Raw genomic sequence first — 23,838 nt, forward strand, 5'->3', positions numbered from 1 at the left:
TTAATTTTAGCAAATAGAAGGAACATTTTTTTCTAAAACCATTAAACATATTGCTCTGAAATTTGGACTACATGTTCAGTGAATATTTCTCTTCAAAGTTATAATGCCATGTTAAGAAATATTTATTGCTTTTTGTTTTACAATTTTTTTAAAATAGATGCTTATTTTTTTCTCTAAAATTTTGCACTTTTTCTTCTATAACTCTTGAATTATACAATATTTTTTTTACAATTTGTTTTAAAAATGAAGGAAAAGAAGTAAACAATATTGTGTATAAATTTCATTGATTTACTGTTAGCAGTTTCTGAGAAAATGTTCCTCAAAGATGAAATTTTAAAGTTACGGGAAATGGCTTCCAAAATTTTTTAATACATTCCTGCCCCGTATGATGGATTATCAGCATCTTCTTCTTTTTCCAGTGTTAGTTTCCTTTTCACTGGTCTTTTCTTCCCTTTTGCTGCATGTTGTAGGCTTTTCTCTATTCTTCCCTCACCTCTTCGTCTTGCTTCATCAATTAGGCGCATTGTGGAAATGGTGTTGTGTCCTAAAAGTTTCAGCACATCATATTTGATAATGTTTCCTTCATTGTATGTTGCCACTGCATCAAACACTCCAAAATGCAACGTTTTTATCTGTACAAACACTCTTTTGGGAATCCTGATCCAAATTAAATTATTTACACTTTCAGTTGGATTTTATGTAGACACTTTTCCAATAAACTTGGCTGTGATAAATCTCTGAATATGGGCTTAATTACATCAATTACAGCATTTGGCAAACTGTTTTATGGGTATATTCCTTTCCTGATTGGCACTTACACCATGAGTCATCACCTGTGGGGCACAATGCATGTTGTGGGTGCTAATTTGTTGATGCAGTATGAAAAAATAATGCCCATAGTGCTCTCCTCATATGCTCAATGCTTCTTTTATTTTGCCTAATTGCACACCCATAATACCTCTGCACTCTATCAGTTGCTTCATCTGTCAATCTTCCTCTTCCTCCAAGGGTCTTACCATCACTAAACTTTTGGGATCCTGATATCTGCTTTAGTTTGCGCAAGTGAGCCCCCATGCGCTTCTGCACATGTCCAATGCACTCCTGTTTTTTAATGTGAATTTCATTGCCATAAGGTTTGAGTTGCTCTACAGCTTTACGTCCCTTAGAATCACCATCTCCTAGATAGTTAGTGTATCGTACATTATACCACTCCTGTGATCTGGAAAAAATTGGTTTCACTACCTCTACTTCCATCGCTCCACACATGCCGTGAAAATTTGCTTCACAACTCTCACTATGTTCATCCTTGGTATTGCCCTTACATCAAAAATGTTTTGAGAGAATAGCAACATCAGTTACTTTGCAACTGTCTCCACTGATAGCTGTCACAACTCCATTTAGAGATTTATGGCCTCTATGTTGTCATGATCCATCCAAAGCAACAGTTAAATCTCTACAATTCCCATTATCTATCACAGCTTCAACTGCTTTCTTCATTGTTGCTTGAGCAATATCTCAGCAGAAGATCCCACCAATCCATATTAAAATCCAAACTTCGTTGGTGGTTTTGGCAAGTTCATAATTCCACATAACATTGTCCCTGCAGTACTGCCCTTGCCAATGCAATGTAAGCCATACACTAGTCTATCATATACCTTCTTTCCACTATTACCACTACACTTCAATAACGTTTTACATGCCAAACAAATGTGTGCAGTTATTTTCAGTTCCAGTCTTCTTTCTTTGCAAACTTGGCATAATACGTTATGTTTCAAAATATTTGAGGGCAAGGAAATGTTGATTATTTCATTCACATCATTACTGACACGTTCATAGTTTTCAAATTTTTCTTTGCTGTCTCAAAGTTTCTTGCTGGAAGAAGTTCTATCACATTCATTTGGAGTAGTCGGTGAAGCAGTCCAAGCAGCATCTCCCTTCCGAACAACAAAAGATTTCTTCTTCCACTCATTGTGCCTTTTCTTAAACACTCGATTGCTGAAACTGGGCATATTGATATCCACAAATCAAATACGTAAAACAGGTAGGAGCAAAATTCATCAAATATGCAAAATTGAACAGCTAAACAACACAAAGCAAACTCCACAAGTCAACACACACGGCGTAAAAAACGCTATACCGGGTATAGCGTTTATGTTTACGGATATGAACAGTCACTTGTCACAGAGATAAAGCCATACAACATTGGAAAATAAAACACTAATTCAGCAAATATACCCTGCTTGTAGCTAGAGAGCCTGTGTAGGCTCTCTACTAGCAGCCAGCGAGCGGTGCCGTCAGAGGTGACACACAAAGTCGCTACAAACGTTAATACGCGGCGCGTCAACTTTGCAGCGATGAAAAACACACTTACAAGAGTTAAACTTGATTTGTTTCTTTCAGAAATCTCCAAATAATTTTGTAATGAAAAAAAAAAAACCTTAATTTTGTCATTTTCATCGTTACAGTTCCCCTTAAATGATTTGACTTGATTTATTTCATGTTCCATAGGTCCAACTGTGTTGGATACACAAGGACATGGAACGAGTCAGTTTTTACAAATACAATCTGATAATCTTATAGCATATACAGAAATTTGAGTACATAATTATAAAAGAATTTATGCAGTAAATTCTTTGGACTGCAAAACAGAAAAAGAAAATACATATTTTCTTAGAATCATTAAAACACTATAGAAAACAGATACAGAGCACACACAGATACAGAGCTCAGGTTAAGTTATGTCAACTTGTATTAAATAATATTACAATTTATTTAGTTAAAAATTCATCTAGACTGTAAATAGCTTTTTCTTGCAGAAATATTTTAGTGCTTTCTTAAACTTACTCTTGTTATGAATCTCTGTCTTTATTTCGGGAGGAAGAGCATTGAAGAGTTCTGCTCCAGTGTAGTGGACACTCTTTTGTGCCAAGCTCAAATTTCTGAGCTTGCTGTGTATGTCATTCTTCCTCCGTGTGTTATGCTCATCATAATTACTGTTTGGTTGAAATATCTCTGTATTTTTACAAATAAAACGCATGAGAGAAAAATATATTGGCATGTAGTTGTGTATATTTTAAGTTTACAAAAACTATTTCTACAAGAGTCTCTTGGGCGCAATCCACAAATAATTCTTAAAGCTCGCTTCTGTGCAATGAACACTTTCCTTGCTAATGGCTGGTTGCCCCAAAAAATAGTTCCATACTCAATGAGAGAATGAAAATAGTCATAGTATGCCACTTTTGCAGTGTTAGGTTCAACACATGTAGTGACAACCCGTAAAGCGTAGGTAGCAGAGCTAAGCCTCTTACAGAGATCAATAATATGTGAAGACCAGTTCATTTTCTTGTCAATGTGCACTCCAAGAAATTTTGTTGTTTCCATTCATACTATTGGTTGATTACCACATGTCACACTTATCTCTCTCTCTTTTTCTGTTTTTGTACAGAACTGAATAAAGCTGGTCTTAGTGGAATTTAATGAGAGGCCATTCACCTTGGACCAATTAACCACATCTGAGAGTATGTGATTAATGTGTTCCTGAAGATTGTTGTCTGTTCTACTGCTCATAAAAATTGTGGTATCATCAGCAAATAAAGTTAATTTACACGGCAGGCTTGTACATGATGGTAGATCATTTATAAAAATCAAGAATAATAGTGGCCCAAGAATTGAACCCTGAGGCACTCCACATGTAATGGAACTACATTCAGAATCTAAGGAAGCGTCACAAACTCCACCCGAGCTATTCAAGACAACTTTTTGTTTTCTGTCTTGGAGGTACGACTGTAGCCAATTGCCTGCAACATCACTTATTCCTACTAATTTTGCTTTTTGCAAGAGAATCTGGTGATAAACACAGTCACACGCTTTGGGTGAATCACAGAAGACACCAAGTGCTAGCATTTTTTCATTGAGGGTTTCTAGGACTTCATTTGCAAGTGCGTAGACTGCGTCTTCTGTTGAACGGCCCTTTTGAAAGCCTAATTGGCTCTTGCTGAGAACTCCATTCTTCATTAAATGATCGGTAATTCTGACTAGGACTGTTGATATTTTTAAAATGGTAATTTCCAAGAATGATTGCCAATCGAAGTCGAGGGGCCCAAACGATACATATCGAGCGTTCGATCCTAAATCGATAATGCGACGCTGGTGGCGGGTGTTATGAGTATGTTTACGTTGGTCACTACTGTAATGACAAAAGAAAACCGTTACAAGAATACTTATCACTGCAAAGGACACGACTTACCTTACTCGTCGTCGGTGTTGTCGTCATGTGAAAGCCCATTACGGTGCCCGGATGGATAATTTGGATGAGTGGAACCGTGTATTCGTCCTGCAACTCGTTCATTTTCCACACTGTCCGCAATGAAAGTGTAACGTTATTTCAGCATCGAAACTGTTCTTACGAACACCACAGACTACACAGTCCCTTCTCTCCTCGTCTGGTAGTATTCCATATTTTCGAAAAAGTCTTAACAATTTTCTACGCTGGATAAACATGGAATTAGATTCCTCCTTGTGAGAGAATCCGCCGAAGAAACGTCAAGTACAACAGACATCCAACTCACTAACGACGTAAATCGTCCGGGTTTCCGTAGCAACTCACGAATAATTCGCGGATGTATGTAATTTAGAGCAACTAAGGGAACGATGCAAAACAGATAAAAATGACCATCACAAATAATTGATCAGAACACCCGCTAGCGCAATCGCATGATCCATTTACGATCGCGCGCTCGATATGTATCGTTTGGACCCCTCGACTTCGATAGGCAATCATTCTTGGAAATTAGTGTCAAAATTACGTGATGAAGTCAACGTTGCAGTTTCTGTTGGTAGCGCCCAGAGTCGATTGCGTCAGATTTTCCTGTTACGTGCTCCACCTACGGCAAAGACCAATCTTGTCATGTAGATATTTGTTCATCTCTTTCAGCTACTGTTTCTGAAGAATGCCGATGTGAAGAAACAACACAATAGTTGCAATGAATATGTAGGGACGTTGGGCGCAATATGAAACAGTTAATCAGCTGATCGGCCGGCCTAGTCAAAAGGGTTCGCGCGCTGACCGCCAGGAGAGCTGTGAGACGCTTTCTCCTAGAGAGCCTACTTTCTCCTTGCTGCAGCGCGCGCTGCTTGAATTTAATAATTTGCTTTAACTTTTAGTATTCCTGTTACTGTTTTCCTCACTTAGTCACCAAAAACTGGTTGCACTGGAAAGTTTCATAATGTTTTTCCTGCTTTTATGTCAACTTAAAATAAACTTCTCATCTAAATAAAGTGTTAAGCAAGAATTATACGTCGCGCGTATCTTATTCTCGTTGCGGACAAGAACACGATAACGAGATCGCAATCGTGCGGTAGTGTTCTCGCTTCCCGTGCCCGGGTTCCCGGGTTCGATTCCCAGCGGGGTCAAGGATTTTCTCTGCCTCGTGATGACTGGGTGTTGTGTGATGTCCTTAGGTTAGTTAGAGGGGGCTGATGACCATAGATGTTAAGTCCCATAGTGCTCAGAGCCATTTTTGAACGAGATCGCAAGTACAACACACACAATTTGCGACAAATAAAGTGTTTTCACAAATATGATGAAGTTTAAAAGGTAAACATTTTTCCTTAATTTGCGTAATATTCTTTTAATCGATATATATCTTGTGCTACACAGTTTGTAAGTGGCGTACCTTCTTTATCAGGGTTCAAACTACCTCGCACGAAATTTTATGGGTATCGGTTCAGTGGTTTAGTCATGAAAATGTAACAGGCAGAGATACTTTCACATTTATAATATTAGTATGGAAGTATGGATTGGCATGGATTAAATATGTTGAGGATTGTATAAGCGTTGTATCTACCTGTTACGCAAGACTGATTTCGTGTAGTATCAGTAAACTCAATTGTGCGTATGGCATTATTGGCTGGGAGACCCCCTATGGGATGTTCAGGAGCGTGATGCTAGTCTTTTTATTTGAAGCCACTTCCTCGACTTGCAGGAAGATTTAAAGCTAAGGAAAAACATATGCTGGTTTAGAAAGTGTGCAGTACAACATATTTATTGATTTGAAGAATATAACTCGAAATATTGATCAATAATTACTTTTTAAAAAAGATATTTACTCTTTGACTTTTGAATATTATCACATAAGTGAAAATGCTTCTATTGTATGATGTGTTACACATATTACGATTCAACATAATGAATACAATGTTTATACAATCCTCTACGTGTTTAATCCATATTCCATTCTAATATAAGTCACAAACCCGTCACATTTCAGTCGCTAAGCGTCAAGCAGCTGTTATAACAGTTGCGCTCATATTTTCGTGAACAGCTCTTGGTCAAGTGGTTCGCGTCACTGTATAAAGAACAAAGGTTTTTCTGGGTTCAGTTCCCACCCAGTTTTGTTCTGCTCTATCACTGAATAGGAGGCAAATATTTGTGCCCGTAAGGCTGAATTAAAAAACGCGAATTTGGGATTATGTAGACTTAGGGAGGAAAAAGAGATGGGTGCTGCGAAGAGGTAGCAAGCAAAGGGCGGAAAACAGAAGCTGTTGAAAAAACTTTAGAAATTGCGTTAGTTATTCAGTTTGGCTTGCTGTCTGAAGTAGTGGAGGAAGGGCCTCATCCAGATGTAGTTGAATGTAGGTTGAAGCAGAATATTAGCTTCAAGAAAAAGACAGGTTGGTATCAAATCAGAATAGGAAAAGAAGAATTCTGCTTCTAGGTAGCAGTCATGGAAGAGGTGTAGGCCAGAAGCTTCAGGAGAAATTAGGTGAAGGGTACCAGGTCACAGATTTTGCGAAACCAAGTGCTAGCCTTAGCCAGGTGACAGAAAACGTAGGTCAGCTATGCAGGGACTTTGAGGAGGAGGATCAGGTAATTATAGTTGAGGGAGCAGGAAACAGACTGGCTATGAATCCAAGATATAATATTTGGAGTGACCTGAACAAAATAGGAGCAGAAACAGGGCACACATACATGGGGTTTGTGGAGGTCTTTCAGCACCATGATCACTCCTGGGTAAACACTGCTGTCGGTTAACACCGAGCTGAACAGGATGCTCCAGAAACTGGCAAAATCTTACATGTGTGTTGTTCCAGTTGATGCTATCGGTAGATGGGGGTACACTACACATGGCCTGCACTTAAGTAGGAAGGGGAAAGATAAGTTAGCTTCTCTATTAGCAGATACTGTGGGGGGGGGGGGGTCACAGTCCACAAGACATGAACCGTGTGGTTAATAGGACCAGGCAGACAAGTTTTACAGAGCACTTCATAGAAAGTTTAAGAAATGTTAATTTGGGGGGGGGGGGGTGTATATAATGAGCCAAATGGCAAAGATAAATGCAACATTTTTTTTTTTTTTTGATAAATTTATATCCCTTTTTGAACACTGTTGCCCCAAAAAAATTACTAAATGTAACATCAAACAGTTTTCAAAGAAATCTTGGGTCACTACATGTATTAGTGTCTTAAGAACAGAAAAGAAGAGGCAGCAAGAATTAGTAAACACCCAGAAGTAATTTTGCACTATAAAAATTATTGTAACATACTGAGAAAAGTTGTCAGAAAATCCAAATATGTATATTAGAGATGAAATTAACAACTCTGGCAGTAAAATGAAATCAGTATGGAATGTTGTTAGAAGAGAGACGGGAAAAGCAACCACTGGGGGAGGCAGTTTACTGATGCCTCTTCTTTTAGTCTTATTGTTTGTCCCTGCTTCTTGAAATCTCTTCATGAAGAGACACGATATAACAAATTCTGTAGGGATACAATGAAGTTACGCAACAGTTGGTGATTTAAAAAACTCCCTCATGCGGTCAACTGTAACGTTTTGTGTTTGTGTAATGGGACTTACTGCGCCGCAAATTGCTCTGATAAATTAATTAAGCTGCATTAAAGTGTTGCTAGGCAATGTAAACAACAAGCTGATATGTGTCTCATTTAAAACTGAACTTCGATATTTTAAATAAACTTTCAGTTCATTTTTGTCAAAATCAGTACTTGTCTCAAAATTAACTTCCAACTTAGTGCATTAAGTCAGAGCGCATTTGCAACTACTATATGCAATTTACAGGACAGCTCGATCACGCACTGGCATGTAACGTATATCAAATGGAGCGTGCAAGTTTCAGTTTTCCCTAATGGGCTGAATGACTCTTTTGTAATAACGTGACCTCACGCGAAGTCGAAATGGAACTGGACTTGTCTCCATCCGAGTCAAAATCATAAAAAATAAAATTCACTGCACAGGTCAGTGAACTGTACATGCACACTTTTGCACTCTAAGTGATAACTCTTCTCAGAGTAAAAGCCGCACATAAATTCACTCTTTTTTATGCATACAAAAATCAAAACACCTTTATATTAAACAGATAAATTATGGCTTGCAATGTTTAATTAAATATTTCCAATTCTTAATAAACTTAAAGAACTTGTATTTCATAATCAATAAAATTTATCGCCTGAGAAAAACTATTAGTTTGCTAAAACGGATTCAGATTACAGTCAATTCGTGTCTGGACAATGACGTCGTGAATCAACACTTGCTTGGAATTAACGAAATATCTGTACTGAAAAATACTGTCCACTGAGTGATTTACTGACTTTTACGACAAATTCGGTACCCCTTGCATTGCTACATTAGTATTACTATTAAAGAGAATGAGACCATCTTAACTGACAGTATAAGTAGCTAATGTCTTTAACAGCCATTTCTTAAGTGCTGGTGAAAAAATTGGTGAGAATAGTTCAAAAGAAAAAGTCAAGCAGGACATGGGAGTGTCAATTTTGAGAAATATTAGTCAGATTAATTTTTGTGTAACAACCTCTTGTGAAATAAGGAAAATCATTAAATCTTGGAAAAATAAATGTTATGTTGGAGTAGATGACATCTGTAACAAGATATTGAAACAACGTGGAGCAGTTAAAACTGATGTTCTGAGTCACATCTGTAATGCAACACTAACTCAAGGTATTTTCCCAGACAGGTTAAAATACTCCATTGTTAAGCCTCTCTACAAAAAAGGGGACACCACAGATGTCAATAATTACTGGCCAGTATCCTTGCTTAGAGCATTTTCAAAAATTGTCGAGAAAGTAATGTACTCGAGTGGTTAGCCATCTTAGCAGTAATGGGATACTTAGTAAATCACAGTTTGGATTTCAAAAATGCTGTTCCACTGAGACAGTAATGTGCAATTTCACTGCCCACATAATAGAGTCTTTAAATAGTAAAATATCACCAATAGGAATATCCTGTGACTTATCCAAAGTGCTTGATTGTGTGAACCATGACAGTCTGTTACAGAAATTACAATTATATGGTATAAATGAGAAGATATGAGTGGTTTAAGTCATATCTACAGAACAGGAAGCAAAAAGTTTCTTTATATGGCTTAAGTGATTTAAGGAAGTTTCCCACTTAATCTAATTGGGATGAAATTACATTAGATGTTCCACAGTGTTCAATCATGGGTCCCCTTCTGTTCTTGATGTACACTACATGATCAAAAGTATCCGGACACCCCCAAAAAACATACTTTTTCATATTAAGTGCATTGTGTTGCCACCTATTGCCAGGTACTCCAATGTCAGCGACCTCAGTAGTCATTAGACGTTGTGAGAGAGCAGAAGGGGGTGCTCCCCAGACCTCACGGACTTCGAACGTGGTCAGGTGAATGTACAACACAAAAGCGTACAGGCTGACCTCGTCTGTTGACTGACAGAGACCGCCTACAGTTGAAGAGAGTCGTAGTGTGTAATAGGCCGACATCTCCAGACCATCACACAGGAATTCCAAACTGCATCAGGATCCACTACGAGTTTATAACAGTTTGGTGGGAGGTGAGAAAACTTGGATTTCATGGTCGAGCGGCTGCTCGTAAGCCACACATCACGCTGGCAAATGACAAATGACGCCTCTTTGGTGTAAGGAGTGTAAACATTGGACAATAGAACAGTGGAAAGACAGTGTGTGAAGTGAGGAATCACGATACACAATGTGGCGATCCGATGGCAAGGTATGGGTATGGCGAATGCTTGGTGAACATCATCTGCCAGTGTGTGTAGTGCCAACAGTAAAATGCGGAGGCAGTGGTGTTGTAGTGTGGTCATGTGTTTCATGGAGGGGGCTTGCACTCCTTGTTGTTTTGCATGGCACTATCACAGCACATGCCTACATTGATGTTTTAAGCACCTTCTTGCTTCCCACTGCTGAAGAGTGATTCGGGGATGGCAATTGCATCTTTCAAAACGATCAAGCACCTGTTCATAATGCACTGCCTGTGTCATGGCGGAGTGGTTACATGACAATAACGTCCCTGTAATGGACTGGCCTGCAGAGAGTCCTGATCTGAATCCTATAGAACACCTTTGGGATGTTTTGGAATGCCGACTTTGTGCCACCCCTCACCAACTGACATCAATACCTCTCCTCAGTGCAGCAGTCTGTGAAGAATGGGCTACCATTCCCTAAGAAACCTTCCAGCACCTGATTGAACATATGCCTGCGAGTGTAAAAGTTGTCGTCAAGGCTAAAGGTGGGCCAACACCATATTGAATTCCAGCATTACTGATGGAGGGCGCCACAAACTTGTAAGTCATTTTCAGCCAGGTGTCTAGATACGTTTGATCACATAGTGTATGTGAATGACCTCCCTCCTTATTTGAAATAAGAAGCTTACTGATGATATGAGCATTATTATTAATCCAGTAAAAGAAACTCCAATAGAAAATGATACAAATAAAGTCTTTGGAAAAGCTATTGATTCTACCAATGGGCTTGCTCTGAACTTTGAGAAACACAGTACATCCACTTTTCTACTGCGAGGTGTACAGTTCCTTCAATAAATATAACTCATCAACGGAAGTCGTAGCCAAGGTAGAGCATACTAAGTTTTTGGGAGTGTATATAGATGAGAATCTTAATTAGAAAATTCGTATTTTGTATCTCCTAAAATGACTAGGTTCAGCATCTTTTGCAACCAGAATAATTGCTAATTTTTAGGATATAGAAATTAGCAAGCTAACATAGTTTGCGTACTTTCACTCTATGTCATACAGAATAAGAATTTGAGGTAACTCAACGCTTAGCCAAAAAGTATTCACTGCTCAAAAGAAAGTGGTTAGAATAATGTGGGGGGGGGGGGGGGGGGGGGCTCATAGTCACACATCTTGTAGGCATCTCTTTAGAAGGTTAGGAATTCTTACAACAGCTTCACAGTACATTTACTCAGTAATAAAATTTGTTCTCAACAACTTGGACCAATTTAAAAACAGCAGTGACATTCGTGATCATAATACCAAAAGACAGACCAACTTACACTATCCTCGACTTAACCTATATTCGGCACAGAAGGGGTTAAATATGCTGCTGAAAATTCTTGAATAGGAATAAATAAATCTAAAGGTATAATACTTGCATTTTGTCCTGTTTAAGGGATTGAGGTAGGTAATAAAAATTTTAAGCTTTTTTTTTCCAAAAAATACTAGTATTATAATTGCAAAAGTAACTCTACTAAGTGACAAAGTTCATTTTGCAATTATTATGCTAGTATGGATTGTTTGTTGATGATGTATTAGTTATTGTAAAGGAGACAGACAGAATTACTGAAGATTTGAACAGATTGAACCACAAATTTTAAATAACATTGACTGGATATTCCAAGATTAAAATATCATATCTGGAAAAGAAAATTAAAATAAGTTCACAGTGAGTGCATGTGGAGAAAATCCTTATATTTTTCAAGTTTGATAGTTTAACTCAAATAGCTACACCTGTGGAACAGGGAAAGAGGACAAATTAAGAAAATCTTGTGAATGGTACGTCACTAGGGAGGACAGAACCATATCAAGACTCCGTATAGGGTCCAGCGTACCTTAACAGTAATATCTCATCCAAACATCACATTTGACCGAGCGAGGTGGCGCAGTGGTTAGACACTGGACTCGCATTCGGGAGGACGATGGTTCAATCCCGCGTCCGGCCATCCTGATTTAGGTTTTTCTGTGATTTCCCTAAATCACTCCAGGCAAATGCCGGGATGGTTCCTCTGAAAGGGCACGGCTGACTTCCTTCCCCATCCTTCCCTAATACGATGAGACCGATGACCACGCTGTCTGGTCTCCTTCCCCAACCAACCAACCAACCATCAGATTTGCTGTTAATTAATTAAGCAAATTTTTTAATAAAACAGTGTTGAGTCACTGGGGAATGCTGAAACACTTTCTCGGTGCCTAAGAAGAACTGCAAAGTGTGATATTTTTTTTAATGTAAGCTTAACACTGCTTTCTTATGATGATTCTGCTTATGGCGGTCATACCTCAACTAGATTGCAAGTGGAACAGGGAAGGAAATTACTAGTAATGGTATGGGGTACCCTCCGCCACACACCTTAAGATGGATTGCAGAGTATTGATGTAGATGTAAAATCAATGTTTTACCAGCGAAGTTGTCATCTTCTGAGGGCACCTCTTTGATAGGTATGCTTGAAAGCAACATCTGGTGGCTACTTCAACAGCTAAAGTGAATTGTTGAGCTGCCATCTCTTCAGTATAAGATAACTTGGAGGAGGACTTGAAATCTCTCGTTTGAATAAAACAACAGAACTGTGTATCGACAATCAAGCTGACATACAAACGTTTAAGAATACCTGTGAAAGAAAAACAACACGAAACGAGATACATATTGAACTTGGAATAAAGTTATTTCAAAAACATGTAGAAAAGACTGTCATATGAAAATGTAATGAGAGCTCTAATATACTTCTAAATCCACTGACTCGTAAAGTGAAGAATTAAGAAGAAAAATAATTCAGGAAAAAGTTGAGAGTTAATCATTCATCTTCATTTGTGTTGCATTATTATGGATTGTGTATGACATTAACATGTACTCATATGTCCCTCTCTTTTCGTGTAGTGTTGTTATAATATCTCTTTGTCAGTCATATTTTGTTTGCTGTGTGTTCAATTAAAGTGTTATGTGTTTAATATCATTCAAATGCTTACCTTCTATTGAAGTCAATCAATGCCACTGCACAGTTGAAAGTCTGCAACTAATCTCTCTTGGAATGTCAAAAATTTCAAAATAAGTACTGATTCCAATCTCATGGCGGGGCTCACAGAGCCTTAAGCGTTTGTGTTAACTTACTTGTTGCACCATAGCATTTCAGTTAAGATAATCTGTTTAGGTCTTCTTGAATCCTGCAGTGCTACTCGTGCTTAGAGCACAAACATCAGCCACCAATGACAGGAATGATTGCCATGTTTGTTTGCAACATTGGCGCAACTTCAATCTTGATGATATTACAGGAAATTTCTGTCTGCAATAATTGTCCAGCAAATGACAGATTTATTGAAAAGACAGCATTACATATCCACCTAAGGTGACAACTTGATGGGCAAACATCTATTAGGCGCACTACGAATGTAGTGGTGTGGTCATGTTGGGAACGTGGGTCTCATGGGGAGCATGCAAGGTATAAGTCCCTGAAGGCGCACTATCCTCTGTGCCCTTGGTGGTTCAGATGGATAGAGCGTCTGCCATGTAAGCAGGAGATCCCGGGTTCGAGTCCCGGTCGGGCTACACATTTTCAACATGCCCCCAATGAAGTACATCAGCGCCGGTTTGCAGCTAGGGTGTCCATTTAATTATCATTTCATACTTCCATAGTAGGTGGGAGATATACACATTTGTCGAGGACAAGAAGAAAATTCCTTGCAGTCTTGTCTCAGTTACCATGAAAAATCATGACATGCTGCTTGAAACAACATACTTGAGTCCCATTTAGCTTACATTCACTGAGTGAGTCAAATTTAAGTGGAAGCGACATGGATCTCTTTACTTATTCTCTCTCTCTCTCTCGCACTCGCGCGCACACACACACACACACACACACACACACACACACACACACACATATGCGCGCCGCTTGCACTCTCAAGTAACTAAAGTTAGTGTTTAACATCAGTGATATAATATCAAAAGCGCTGAAAAAAGACACTACTCATAACAATATATTATTATTATTATTATTTTTTTTTTTTTTTTTTTTTTTTAAATATACCAGCCACAGAAAATTATATTTTGCTTACAGAGTTCTCCCAGCACTTAATATACAAAACAAATCGAGAACAGACAGTTGTGATCATCAGGTGCACTTCTTGGTTGAATGAAGGATGCTCACCTTATACCTTCATGTGGCACTCTCACTCCTACAGACGTCAGACCTTTGTCCATCATTGTTCCACTGAAACTACCTCTGTGTTCTTAATAATCTTACTGGCTTCAGAAAGTTACACTTACAAAATATGTGTGTAATTGGACTCCTGTCTCAGGGACCTAGAAAAAAATTTTAACAAGCTACATATAAATTCACTTAACAGGACCTTGTTAGTTTGTGTGTGTGTGTGTGTGTGTGTGTGTGTGTGTGTGTGTGTGTAAAGAAAACATTTTACACTGAGAATGAATATTTTCTCTTGGTTATTGCTCTGTTGCAGATGATATTCAATTTGTGAAGATGAGTCTTCTTGTTCTGGGATATGAAAATTTTGAATTTTATAGCCTCCCTTCAGATATGTCATCTGGAAGCAGAGAGCTATTGATTGCATTTTCGTGGCTTATAGCAAAAACAAATGTACTCGAAAGCATTGTGCAACAGAAGGTCTTGGAGTCTCGACTGGTATCTGAATACGGAAACACACAACATGTACAGGTATGAAATTTTGTGTATTTTAAAAAAAATAATAGACAGCTCAAGAGTGATGTTCAAAAGATTGTTTATGTTGCACATTTGATGAGACCTGTGTTTCTCTTCTGTTTTGTTTTCAGTTCAGTCCAAAGACTGGTTTGATGCAACTTGATGCAGCACACTAGTCTGCCCTGTGCGAACCTCTTCACCTCTGATTAACCACTGTGATTTACGTCCATTTAAACCTGTTTACTGTATTCATCCCTTATTCCCCCTCTACAATTTCTAACCCCTTTCCTTCTCCTCACACTTCCCTCCACTACCAGACTGATGATTCTCTGATGCCCCAGGATGTGTCATATCAGACAATCCTTTCATTTAGTCAATTTCTGCCATAAATTTCTGTTCTACCCAATTTGATTTAGAACATCCTCATTAGTCACTTGATATACACATATAATCTTCAGCATTCTTCAATATCAACACATTTCATAAGCTTCTATTCTCTTCCTGTCTGATTTATTTAATATTCTTGTTTCACTTCTGTACAGACTACACCCCAGACAAATACATTCAGAGCAGACTTCGTAACAGTTGAATTTGTATTAGATGTTAACAATTTCCTCTCCTTAAGAAATGTTTTTCTAGCTGTAGTCCGTCTTCATTTTATATCCCCTCTACTTCTGCCATCGTCAGTTATTTTGTTGCCAGAATAGCAAAATTAAGGTACTACTCTTAATGTCTCATTCTCTAAAGTAAGTTTCTCAGTATTGCATGATTTAATCCACCCACTTTGTGATAACCTTGTTTTACTTTCGTTGGTGTTTATCTTATTATTTCTTTTCAAAGCATTATCAAGTCTGTTCAGCTGCTCTTTCGAGTTCTTTCCTGTATCACAGAATTACAAAGTCGTCAGCAAACCTCATATTCTTATTTCAGAAACTTAACCCCTTTCCAAATTTCTCTTGTGTTTCCTTTACTGCTTGTTCAGTCGTCATAGTGAATAACATGGGGAGTAAGCTACAACCCTGTCTCATTCTCTTCTCAATTACTGTTTCCCTTTTGTGTCCTTCAACACTTACAACTGCAGTCTGGTTTCTGTAAAAGCTGTAAATAATCTTTCAGTCACTGTATTTTATCCCTACTACCCTCAAAATTTTTTGCTTTGCTTCAATCTCTGTTCTAGACTCAGTCTGTTTTGCAGCCATGATCTATTAAATTGATGGTGCAGTAATATTTGCACCTGTGAATTGGAATTATTACATTCCTTATGAAGTTTGTGGTTATTACAGCTGTGCCGTATATCTTATACATCTGATGAAATATGTCAGTCACAGTTGGCTCTCCCAAGGATATAAATAGTTCTGCGCGAATGTCATCTACTCAAAGGGCCTTGTTTCGGATTAGATCTTTCAGTGCTCTACCAAATTCTTCTTATAATACCACCCATTTCCTTAAATTCCTATCTTTGAGAAATTTCTTTAAATGATCTCTCTGCAATCTTTTGGTGTCTCGAGGTTTGTTCCACTTACACAGCCATCTACCATCAAGTGGTAGCTATGATTAAATTATGCTCTGTGCACAATTCTACCAGGCATCTCACTCTTCCAGTCCTTTTCCCCAGTCCATATTCACTTGCTATCTTTCCTTTTCCAACTACTGAATGCTTGTCATCTGTGACAAATTTCCGCCTCCCTTAACTGTCTGAATAATGTCATTTACATCCTCATGTATTTTTTCAGTCTTTTGATTATCTGCAGAGATAGTTGGCATATGAACTTGCACTACTGTGGTTGGTGTTGGCTTAGTGTCTATCTTCATTATGATAATGCATTCACTATGCTGTTCTTAGTAGCTAACCTGTATTCCTGTTTTCTTATTGATTTGAAGTCTACTCCTGCATTACCTTATTTGATTTTGTGTTAATAATCCTGTACTGATCTGACCGGAAGGCCTGATCTTTCTGCCACCAAACTTCACTAATTCCTCACCAACTTCAGCCTATCAATTTCCATTTTTAAATCATGTAGCCTACCTATCCGATTAAGGGATCTCACATTCTGTGTTCTGACTGATAGAATTCCAGTTTTGTTTATCCTGATGATATCGTACTCCTGCTTAGTTCTCACCCGGAGATACAATTGGGTACTATTTTACCCAAAAGGATACCATCATCATCAAGCCATACAGTCAAGATGCATGCCTTGGAGGGGGGGGGGGGGGGGACTGAGGGGAATATTGGTGCTTTCAGTCACTCTTGGTACCACCACATCAAGACCATGTCTGCTGCTGTTACAGGCTCAGATCTGTCAGTCAGCCGTCCGTCATCTTTCATGATAAAAAATATTTAGCATTTATCAGACATGGGGCAGATAGCAGTAGCCATATACAACTAGTTATGTTTATAATTACGAGGTTTTACAAGGAGCTCGAAGTAGTTAAGAGATTACCTTTTATAAAGCACTAGAAATTGTATATGCAGAAGAAAAGAGAACCTATTGCTAGAGAAAGTACATGGTAAAAGAACGTGTGTCATCCCAACTAAATGCCCTTTGTTAGTCAGCATTCATTAGAGTGCTGAGTAATGTGCCTGAAGAAAACTGTGGGAATAGTATTAGTAAAGGAAAAGAGTTTTCTAATTCATTGTTGTCCAGCTTAAAAGTCTGCAAATTGTCATGTACTTGCTTTATTTATTTTATAGAAGAAATTTGTTTTTGAAACTCTGTGGCAAATTGGTGTCAAAAATTAGGATATTGCAAATGAGAAATGTAAAAACATAGACAGCAGCATCATTTTTCTGCTTGAGGAAGCTATGAGGTGTTGTAAATCAACTTATTGCAACCTTTCTTTTCTTTTCTCTCCTAGTTTTATCTGTAATTTTTGAGATCTAGAGGATCTGCAGTGCCTAACTGTCACAACGTCTTGATCGTGTTATCTTCCCTCATATCCACCAAAATAAGCCTCATTGTTCCTGTGGGGAGCCATCCTCTGTATATGCCTGTACCACAGCAATAGTTCCAGTTGAAGAGCCTCACAACAGCCTTCAGTCTATCTTAGTTGTAGCCAGATACCCTCATTCTTTTTCCAACTATTTTCTTTTCTGTAGGCAAGAATGGAGGAACTTCATTTCTATTGCCTAGACTGGTTCTTACTTCTTCCAGTAACTTTTGGTGCTTCTAGTCTGTACATCAGTGTAGGTAGGATGATCTTAGTTCTGTGCTGGAGCATTTCCACAAGGTCTAAGAAACTTTTTGTATTCTAAATCTACATCTACATCTGCATGACTACCCTGCATTTCACATTTAATTGCCTAACCACCTTCAGACTGTTTCTCTACTGTTGTACTCCAATGGTGCTTGGGAAAAATGATCACTCCAATCATTCTGTATGAGCTCTGATTCCTCTTATAATGATGGTCATTTCTCCCTATGTATGTTGGTGACAATAAAATATTTTCACATTCAGAGAAGAAAATTGGTGATTGAAATTTCATGGAAAGATTTCGCCACAACAAAAAATGTAAAAATGATTGCCATCCAAACTCACTTATCATATCTGTGACCTTCTGTCCCCTATTTCATAAAATTACAAAACGAGCTATCCTTCTTTTAACTTTTCAATGTTGTCTGTTGATCCTATGTGGTAAGGATCCCTTACAGCACAACAATAGTCTAGCAGAAGATGAAAAAGTGTAGTGAGGTGATCTCTTTAGAAAACCTGTCGCATCTTCTAAGCATTCTGTCAATATAACATCGTCTATGGTTCACCTTCTCCACAGTGTTATCTGTTCCAATTTAAGTTGTTCATAATTGTAATTTCTAGGCGTTTATTCGATCTGGCAGCCTATATATTTGTGTGATTTATCATGTAACCAGAATTTGATGGATTTATTTTTGAAGTTATGCGGATGACCTCGCTCTTTTCCTTATTGAGAGGCAATTGCCACTTTTCACACCATACAAATATCACGGTTTTGATCTTCTGATGGTGTTACTAAACAGTAAATGATAGCACCACCTGCAAACAATCTAAGAGGGCTGCTCAGATTGACTCCTAACTTGTTTATGTACATGAGGAGCACCAGGGGGGTCTATAACACTTCCTTCAGGAATGCCGAATATCACACGTTTTACTTGATTTTCTGTTGGTTACTACATGCTGTGACCTTTCTGACAAGAAATCGTGAATCCAGTCGAACAACTGAAATGATGCCCCATAGGTAGAGGTCTGCGCGGATGCGGATATCCGCAGTATTTGTTACTTGGCGGATAAAATCGTTACCGGCGCGGATATCCGCGGGTCATCTGCGGATAATGAGCAAGACATCTGCCCAGTACGTATGTTACAATGTTAGTTGAAAACTGCGAGTCTGTTGACATTCCTGGAATCTTGCAGGGCCCGGGTGGAGCGGATGTCTGTTGTCCCCAGTCCCTGGCTACGACCGACGTAGCTGTACCCAAGAGACTTGCGCCTAATCCGTTTCCGTGACCATGTCTTTTGTGTGGCCTGTGAAGTGCTCTCTGGGTGGCAAACCTGCCTACTGTCTACCAGACAGGTGCCTCCTGTTGCAATTTTCCGCTGCCTTCAGTTAGCGCTTTGTAGTGACCGAGAGACAACGTGCACTGTAGCAAATATCAGTGAGAGTTCTTTCTTCAAATGAACACCATATCGATGGATACAATTTCGTGAAAGGTGAAAAAAGGTGATTTTACATTAGTGAAGGAAAACAAATTGAAATCGCCAAAATGGAAAAAATTCGGATACGTATTTGATGGCAACGAAAAGATAAAAGATATAGTGGCTTGTTTTGCATGTAAAAAAGTATATTCCTACACTCGACACAAAAATGGAACTTTAAATTTGCTAAAACATTCGTGTGAGGCTGGACAAAGTAGCATAATTACTTGTTTAAATACCAAGAGAGACCTGAAAGTTCCTGAAGTTCCGAAAATTTGAAGACAGCCGCAACAGAAAAACTTATCAATCTTGTCAGCAAAAACATTTTACCATTTGAAGTTGCGTGTGGATCTGGGTTTCTCGAGACGACACAGTTTCTTATGATTGTGGGGGCCAAGTACGGTGCAGTGAGTGCTAAGGAATTGCTACCTCATCCAACCACAATATCCAGAAATTTGAAGGAAACGGCCGATCGTCTGCGTGAAACTGTCTCCACAGAAGTGAAGAATATATTCAGAGATATAGGTGGAGCACTAACTGTTGATTTATGGACTGATTTGTACCGTAAAATAAACTATATTGGAGTGACTGCACATTATGTTAATTATGAAGAAGTGAAACTTGAGGATCGAGTGTTGTACACCAGAAATTTTGAGAGTAAGATTTCTTTTTTAAAAAAAACAAAACATTAAACTTGAATTAATTAAGGTACTACGGTCGTTCGATTTATTCACTGCTGTGAATAACATCGTGTTCGTTACGGATAGAGGTCCAAATATTGTGGCAGCACTTTGCCAATACAAGAGGCTCTCGTGCTTAGCACACATTCTTAATACTGTGCTGGAGCACACGACTCGAGGAGACGCGAATGATGAGAAGAGTGACATCCAGCGACTAATAATTTGTCTTAGTTATTTAGACCAATTTGAGGATGTTTTAAAGTGTGAAAAACTTTGTTAAGTTGAGAATGAAACAGACATTTCATTTATCGCTAGGTCTTAATTCGATAAATCAGCCAAAAGGTGAGGTTCGAGATTTAAATCGTATTTTTAGCTAAAGCTAAATGGACTCCTAATTTCTATAACCACCGATTTTGTTGTCACTCTTCGGAAGACGAGTTATTTCTTCCAGACATCATCAATTATTGCTGGAAGTTTAACTTTTTCACAGGTGCACCAGCGTTTTGCAGTGTAGGCCTAATACTGTAAATATTTTCACCTGGAAATGACGAGGACTGAACACGTAAGCTATAATATAACCATCAGCTGACATGAATGGCTTCAAAATTTGACGCATCGAAGCAGTGAGTACAAAAAAACTGTCGGTAAATGATCCAATGTGCTAGTAACAGTTTAAAACCATTGTCATTTTCAGCTGCCTTGGCACAAGAGCAGTGAAATATAGTTGTTTCTATACACGTATTTTCATCATTTAATACTATTACATTGAATTTTATTTTTTTAAATAGCGTTTCCAATCTCACGAGATCCGAGCCGCTACTGTGTGTGCTCCGGAGCGCCAATGCTTTCCTGTTTGGAATGATGTGCTGTACAGTAGGTATAGAGCATTTCCTGTGATTGAAGAAGTCAAAAGTAGTTAAGTTGTTGCAGAAATGGCACCCTAGCAATAACTATGTCATTACATACCATAATTCTAAGTACTACTGTCTATTACTATTAATTACTCATTCAAAACTTAAATATATGCGGATTAATTGCTGCAGATGCGGTTGCGGATTAGGACCTTGCGGATGCGGTGCGAATGCGGATTGCATTTTTCTTATCCGCGCAGACCTCTACCCATAGGCGTGCAGTTTGATTAGGAACAGTGCCTAAAGCCTTAAGGAAATCTAGAAATACGGAATAAATTTGAGTTTCCCCATCGATAGCACTCATTAATTTACGTGAATAAAGAGCTACTTTTGTTTCACAAGAATTATATTTTCTGAATTCGTGTTGAATGCGTGTCAATAAATTGTAACCTTTGATGTAATTCACATTGTTCAAACACAGTATACATTCCAAAATCCTACTGAAAAATTAATGTTAGGGATATCGGTCTTTAGTTCAGGGTATTACTCCTATTTCCCTTCTTGAATATTGGTGTGACCTGTGCAACTTTCTAGTCTCTTGATACAGATCTTTCGTTGAAGAAGGTTTTGTATATGATGGCTAAGTATGGGGCTATTGTATCAGCATACTCAAAGGAACCTGACTGGTGTACAATCTCAACTGGAGGCCTTGCTATTATTAAGTGATTCAAGCTGTGTCACTGCACCAAGGATATCTACTTGTATGTTACTCATGTTGGCAGCTGTTTTTGAGAATTTATTTGGATATTCTGTCATACTTCAAGGCAGAGTTTCACTGTGGAAGCTATTAGAAGCATCTCGCATTGAAGTCCGCACTAAGTTTCGAGCTTCAGTAAGACATCGCCAATCCTGGAGATTTTGTGTTCTTCGAAATTAGGTATGCTTTTTTGTTGCTTCTGCAACAGTGTTCTGACCTATTCTGTCTACCTTGGGAGATCAGTACCATCTTTTATTAATTTATTTGGTGTAAAACTCTGAATTGCCCCAGACACTGTTCCTTTGATCTCAAGCGGCATCTGGTCTACACTTATGTAGTTAGGAGTGGAGACTGTCTCTTAGGAAGATATCAGGCAGAATTTTTATCCACTTGTTTAAATAAATATATTTGCATTTACTTTCAGTGGATTTTGATGTTACAGTATTCAGTCTTGCTACAACAAACTTGTGGTCACTAATACTTGTATCCCTCATAATGCTACCTATTTGCTCGGGATTTTTTGTTGCTAAGAGGTCAAGCATGTCTTCATGGCCATTCACACTTCAAGTGAGCCCCTGAACTAATTGCTCAAAAATCATTTTGGGGAAAGCATTTAGTAAAATTTCTGGTAACGTTTTACACCTGCCAACTGTTTTGAATGTGTATTTTCTCCAGCATATTGAGGGCAGATTGAAGTCACCACCAATTATAACTGTATGAGTGGGTTACCTGTTTGTGATGAGACTCAAGTTTTCTTTGTGCTGTTCAGCAACTGAATCATCTGAGTTGGGGGAGTTGGTAAAAGGAACCAATTATTAATTTATTCCGGTTGCACGTATAACCTCTAACCATACTAACCTACAGGAACTACCTACTTCAATTGCGCTACAAGATAAACTACTTTTAATAGTAACAAAGATGCTGCTGCCAACTGTATTTAATCTGTCTTTTTATAAACATCGTTTAGTCCTTTGTAAAAATTTCAGCTGGACTTATCTCTGGATTTAGCCACCTTTCAGTATCTAGAACGATTTGAACATCAGTGATTTCTGTTAGCACTTGAAGCACTGATTTTTTTTCCCAACACAGCTATGACAATTTACATCTGCGATGTTGATTGTTGCTATGTCTATCCTCTTCCTGTTTTTGTCATGTACCTTTTGAAACTGAAGCACTTTCTGCACTTTCCCTAGACCCTCTAACCCAAAAAACTGCCCAGGCCTTTCCACACAGCTCCCGCTACCAATGTAGCTGCCTCCTGCACGTAGTGGTCACCTGACCTATTAAGCAGTACCTGAAACCACAACACCCTATGGTGCAAGTCCAGGAATCTGCAGCCTACACAGTCACAGAAGCATCTGAGCCTCTGGTTCAGACCATCCACTTGGCACTGTACCAAAGGTCCCAAATCGGTCCTGTTGATGATGCTACAGATGGTGAGCTGTGCTTTCATCTCTCAAGCAAGACTGGCAGTCTTTATGACTTCAACTAGCCACCCGAAATCAGAGAGGATCTCTTCTGATCCAAAGTGATACACGTTAGTACCAACATGGGCCCCATCTGAAGCTGGTTGCACACCTGTGCCCTTCATGGTATCCAGAAGCACTCATTCCATATTTGGAAGGACTCCTCTCGGTGTGCACAAAGAGTGCACTTTGGATTTCCTCCCCTGAGGCATGGTGTTGTTTGAAGAAACAGCAATAAGCAATATTCAGGTACTGGAATTTGCCCACTGTATCTTTAGCCTCATCTTAAATTATTAACTGGGTTATTGTTGAGTTCTTACTGAACACCAAATGAACTGTCTTGGTTTTGGTGATTTCAAGACCCATTTTTATGAATCCTTGGTGTCAAAAGGTCTCGTTTGATTTGTACCTTCACTTCTGTCTCACCCTGAATTGTTAAACATTGGCAAACACGAGGGCATTACTTGTTGTCTCCTTTTTTTTTAATTGTTTTTAAAACTTCGTCCAATAAAATGATGAGAGGAATGGCAAAAGAAAACTTACTTATTCAGCTCCACTCTTTGTTTTGAAACATCCTGGTGTTTGCTTGGTTAGCGCTTCTCAATTGAAAGCTGGCAACAGCGTTACAAGCTGTCAGAGATCTGCTTACACTGTCTTGACTATAGCCACAGTTTGCAAACAGCTGAAGGTGCAGTTAGTCACGATCTGTTGTCCGCAGGATGT

The 23,838-nt window shown here is 38.6% G+C and overlaps 1 protein-coding gene across 4 annotated transcripts in view; it reads left to right on the forward strand.

Moving 5' to 3' along the window:
* The window catches only part of LOC124612731 (tubulin epsilon and delta complex protein 1-like), a 145,550-nt gene that overhangs the window by 67,374 nt on the left and 54,338 nt on the right, over nucleotides 1-23,838 (forward strand). For all 4 annotated transcript variants that reach the window (XR_006979567.1, XM_047141102.1, XM_047141103.1 and 1 more), the window contains one exon: nucleotides 14,494-14,708. Coding sequence is in view for 3 of the 4 variants with exons in the window: in XM_047141102.1 (XP_046997058.1) it covers nucleotides 14,494-14,708 (215 nt within the window). In the remaining variant the exon portion in view is untranslated. The remainder of the gene's footprint in view (nucleotides 1-14,493; nucleotides 14,709-23,838) is intronic.

This window comes from Schistocerca americana, chromosome 4 (assembly GCF_021461395.2).
Source record: "Schistocerca americana isolate TAMUIC-IGC-003095 chromosome 4, iqSchAmer2.1, whole genome shotgun sequence".
Taxonomy (NCBI): Eukaryota; Metazoa; Arthropoda; class Insecta; order Orthoptera; family Acrididae; genus Schistocerca; species Schistocerca americana.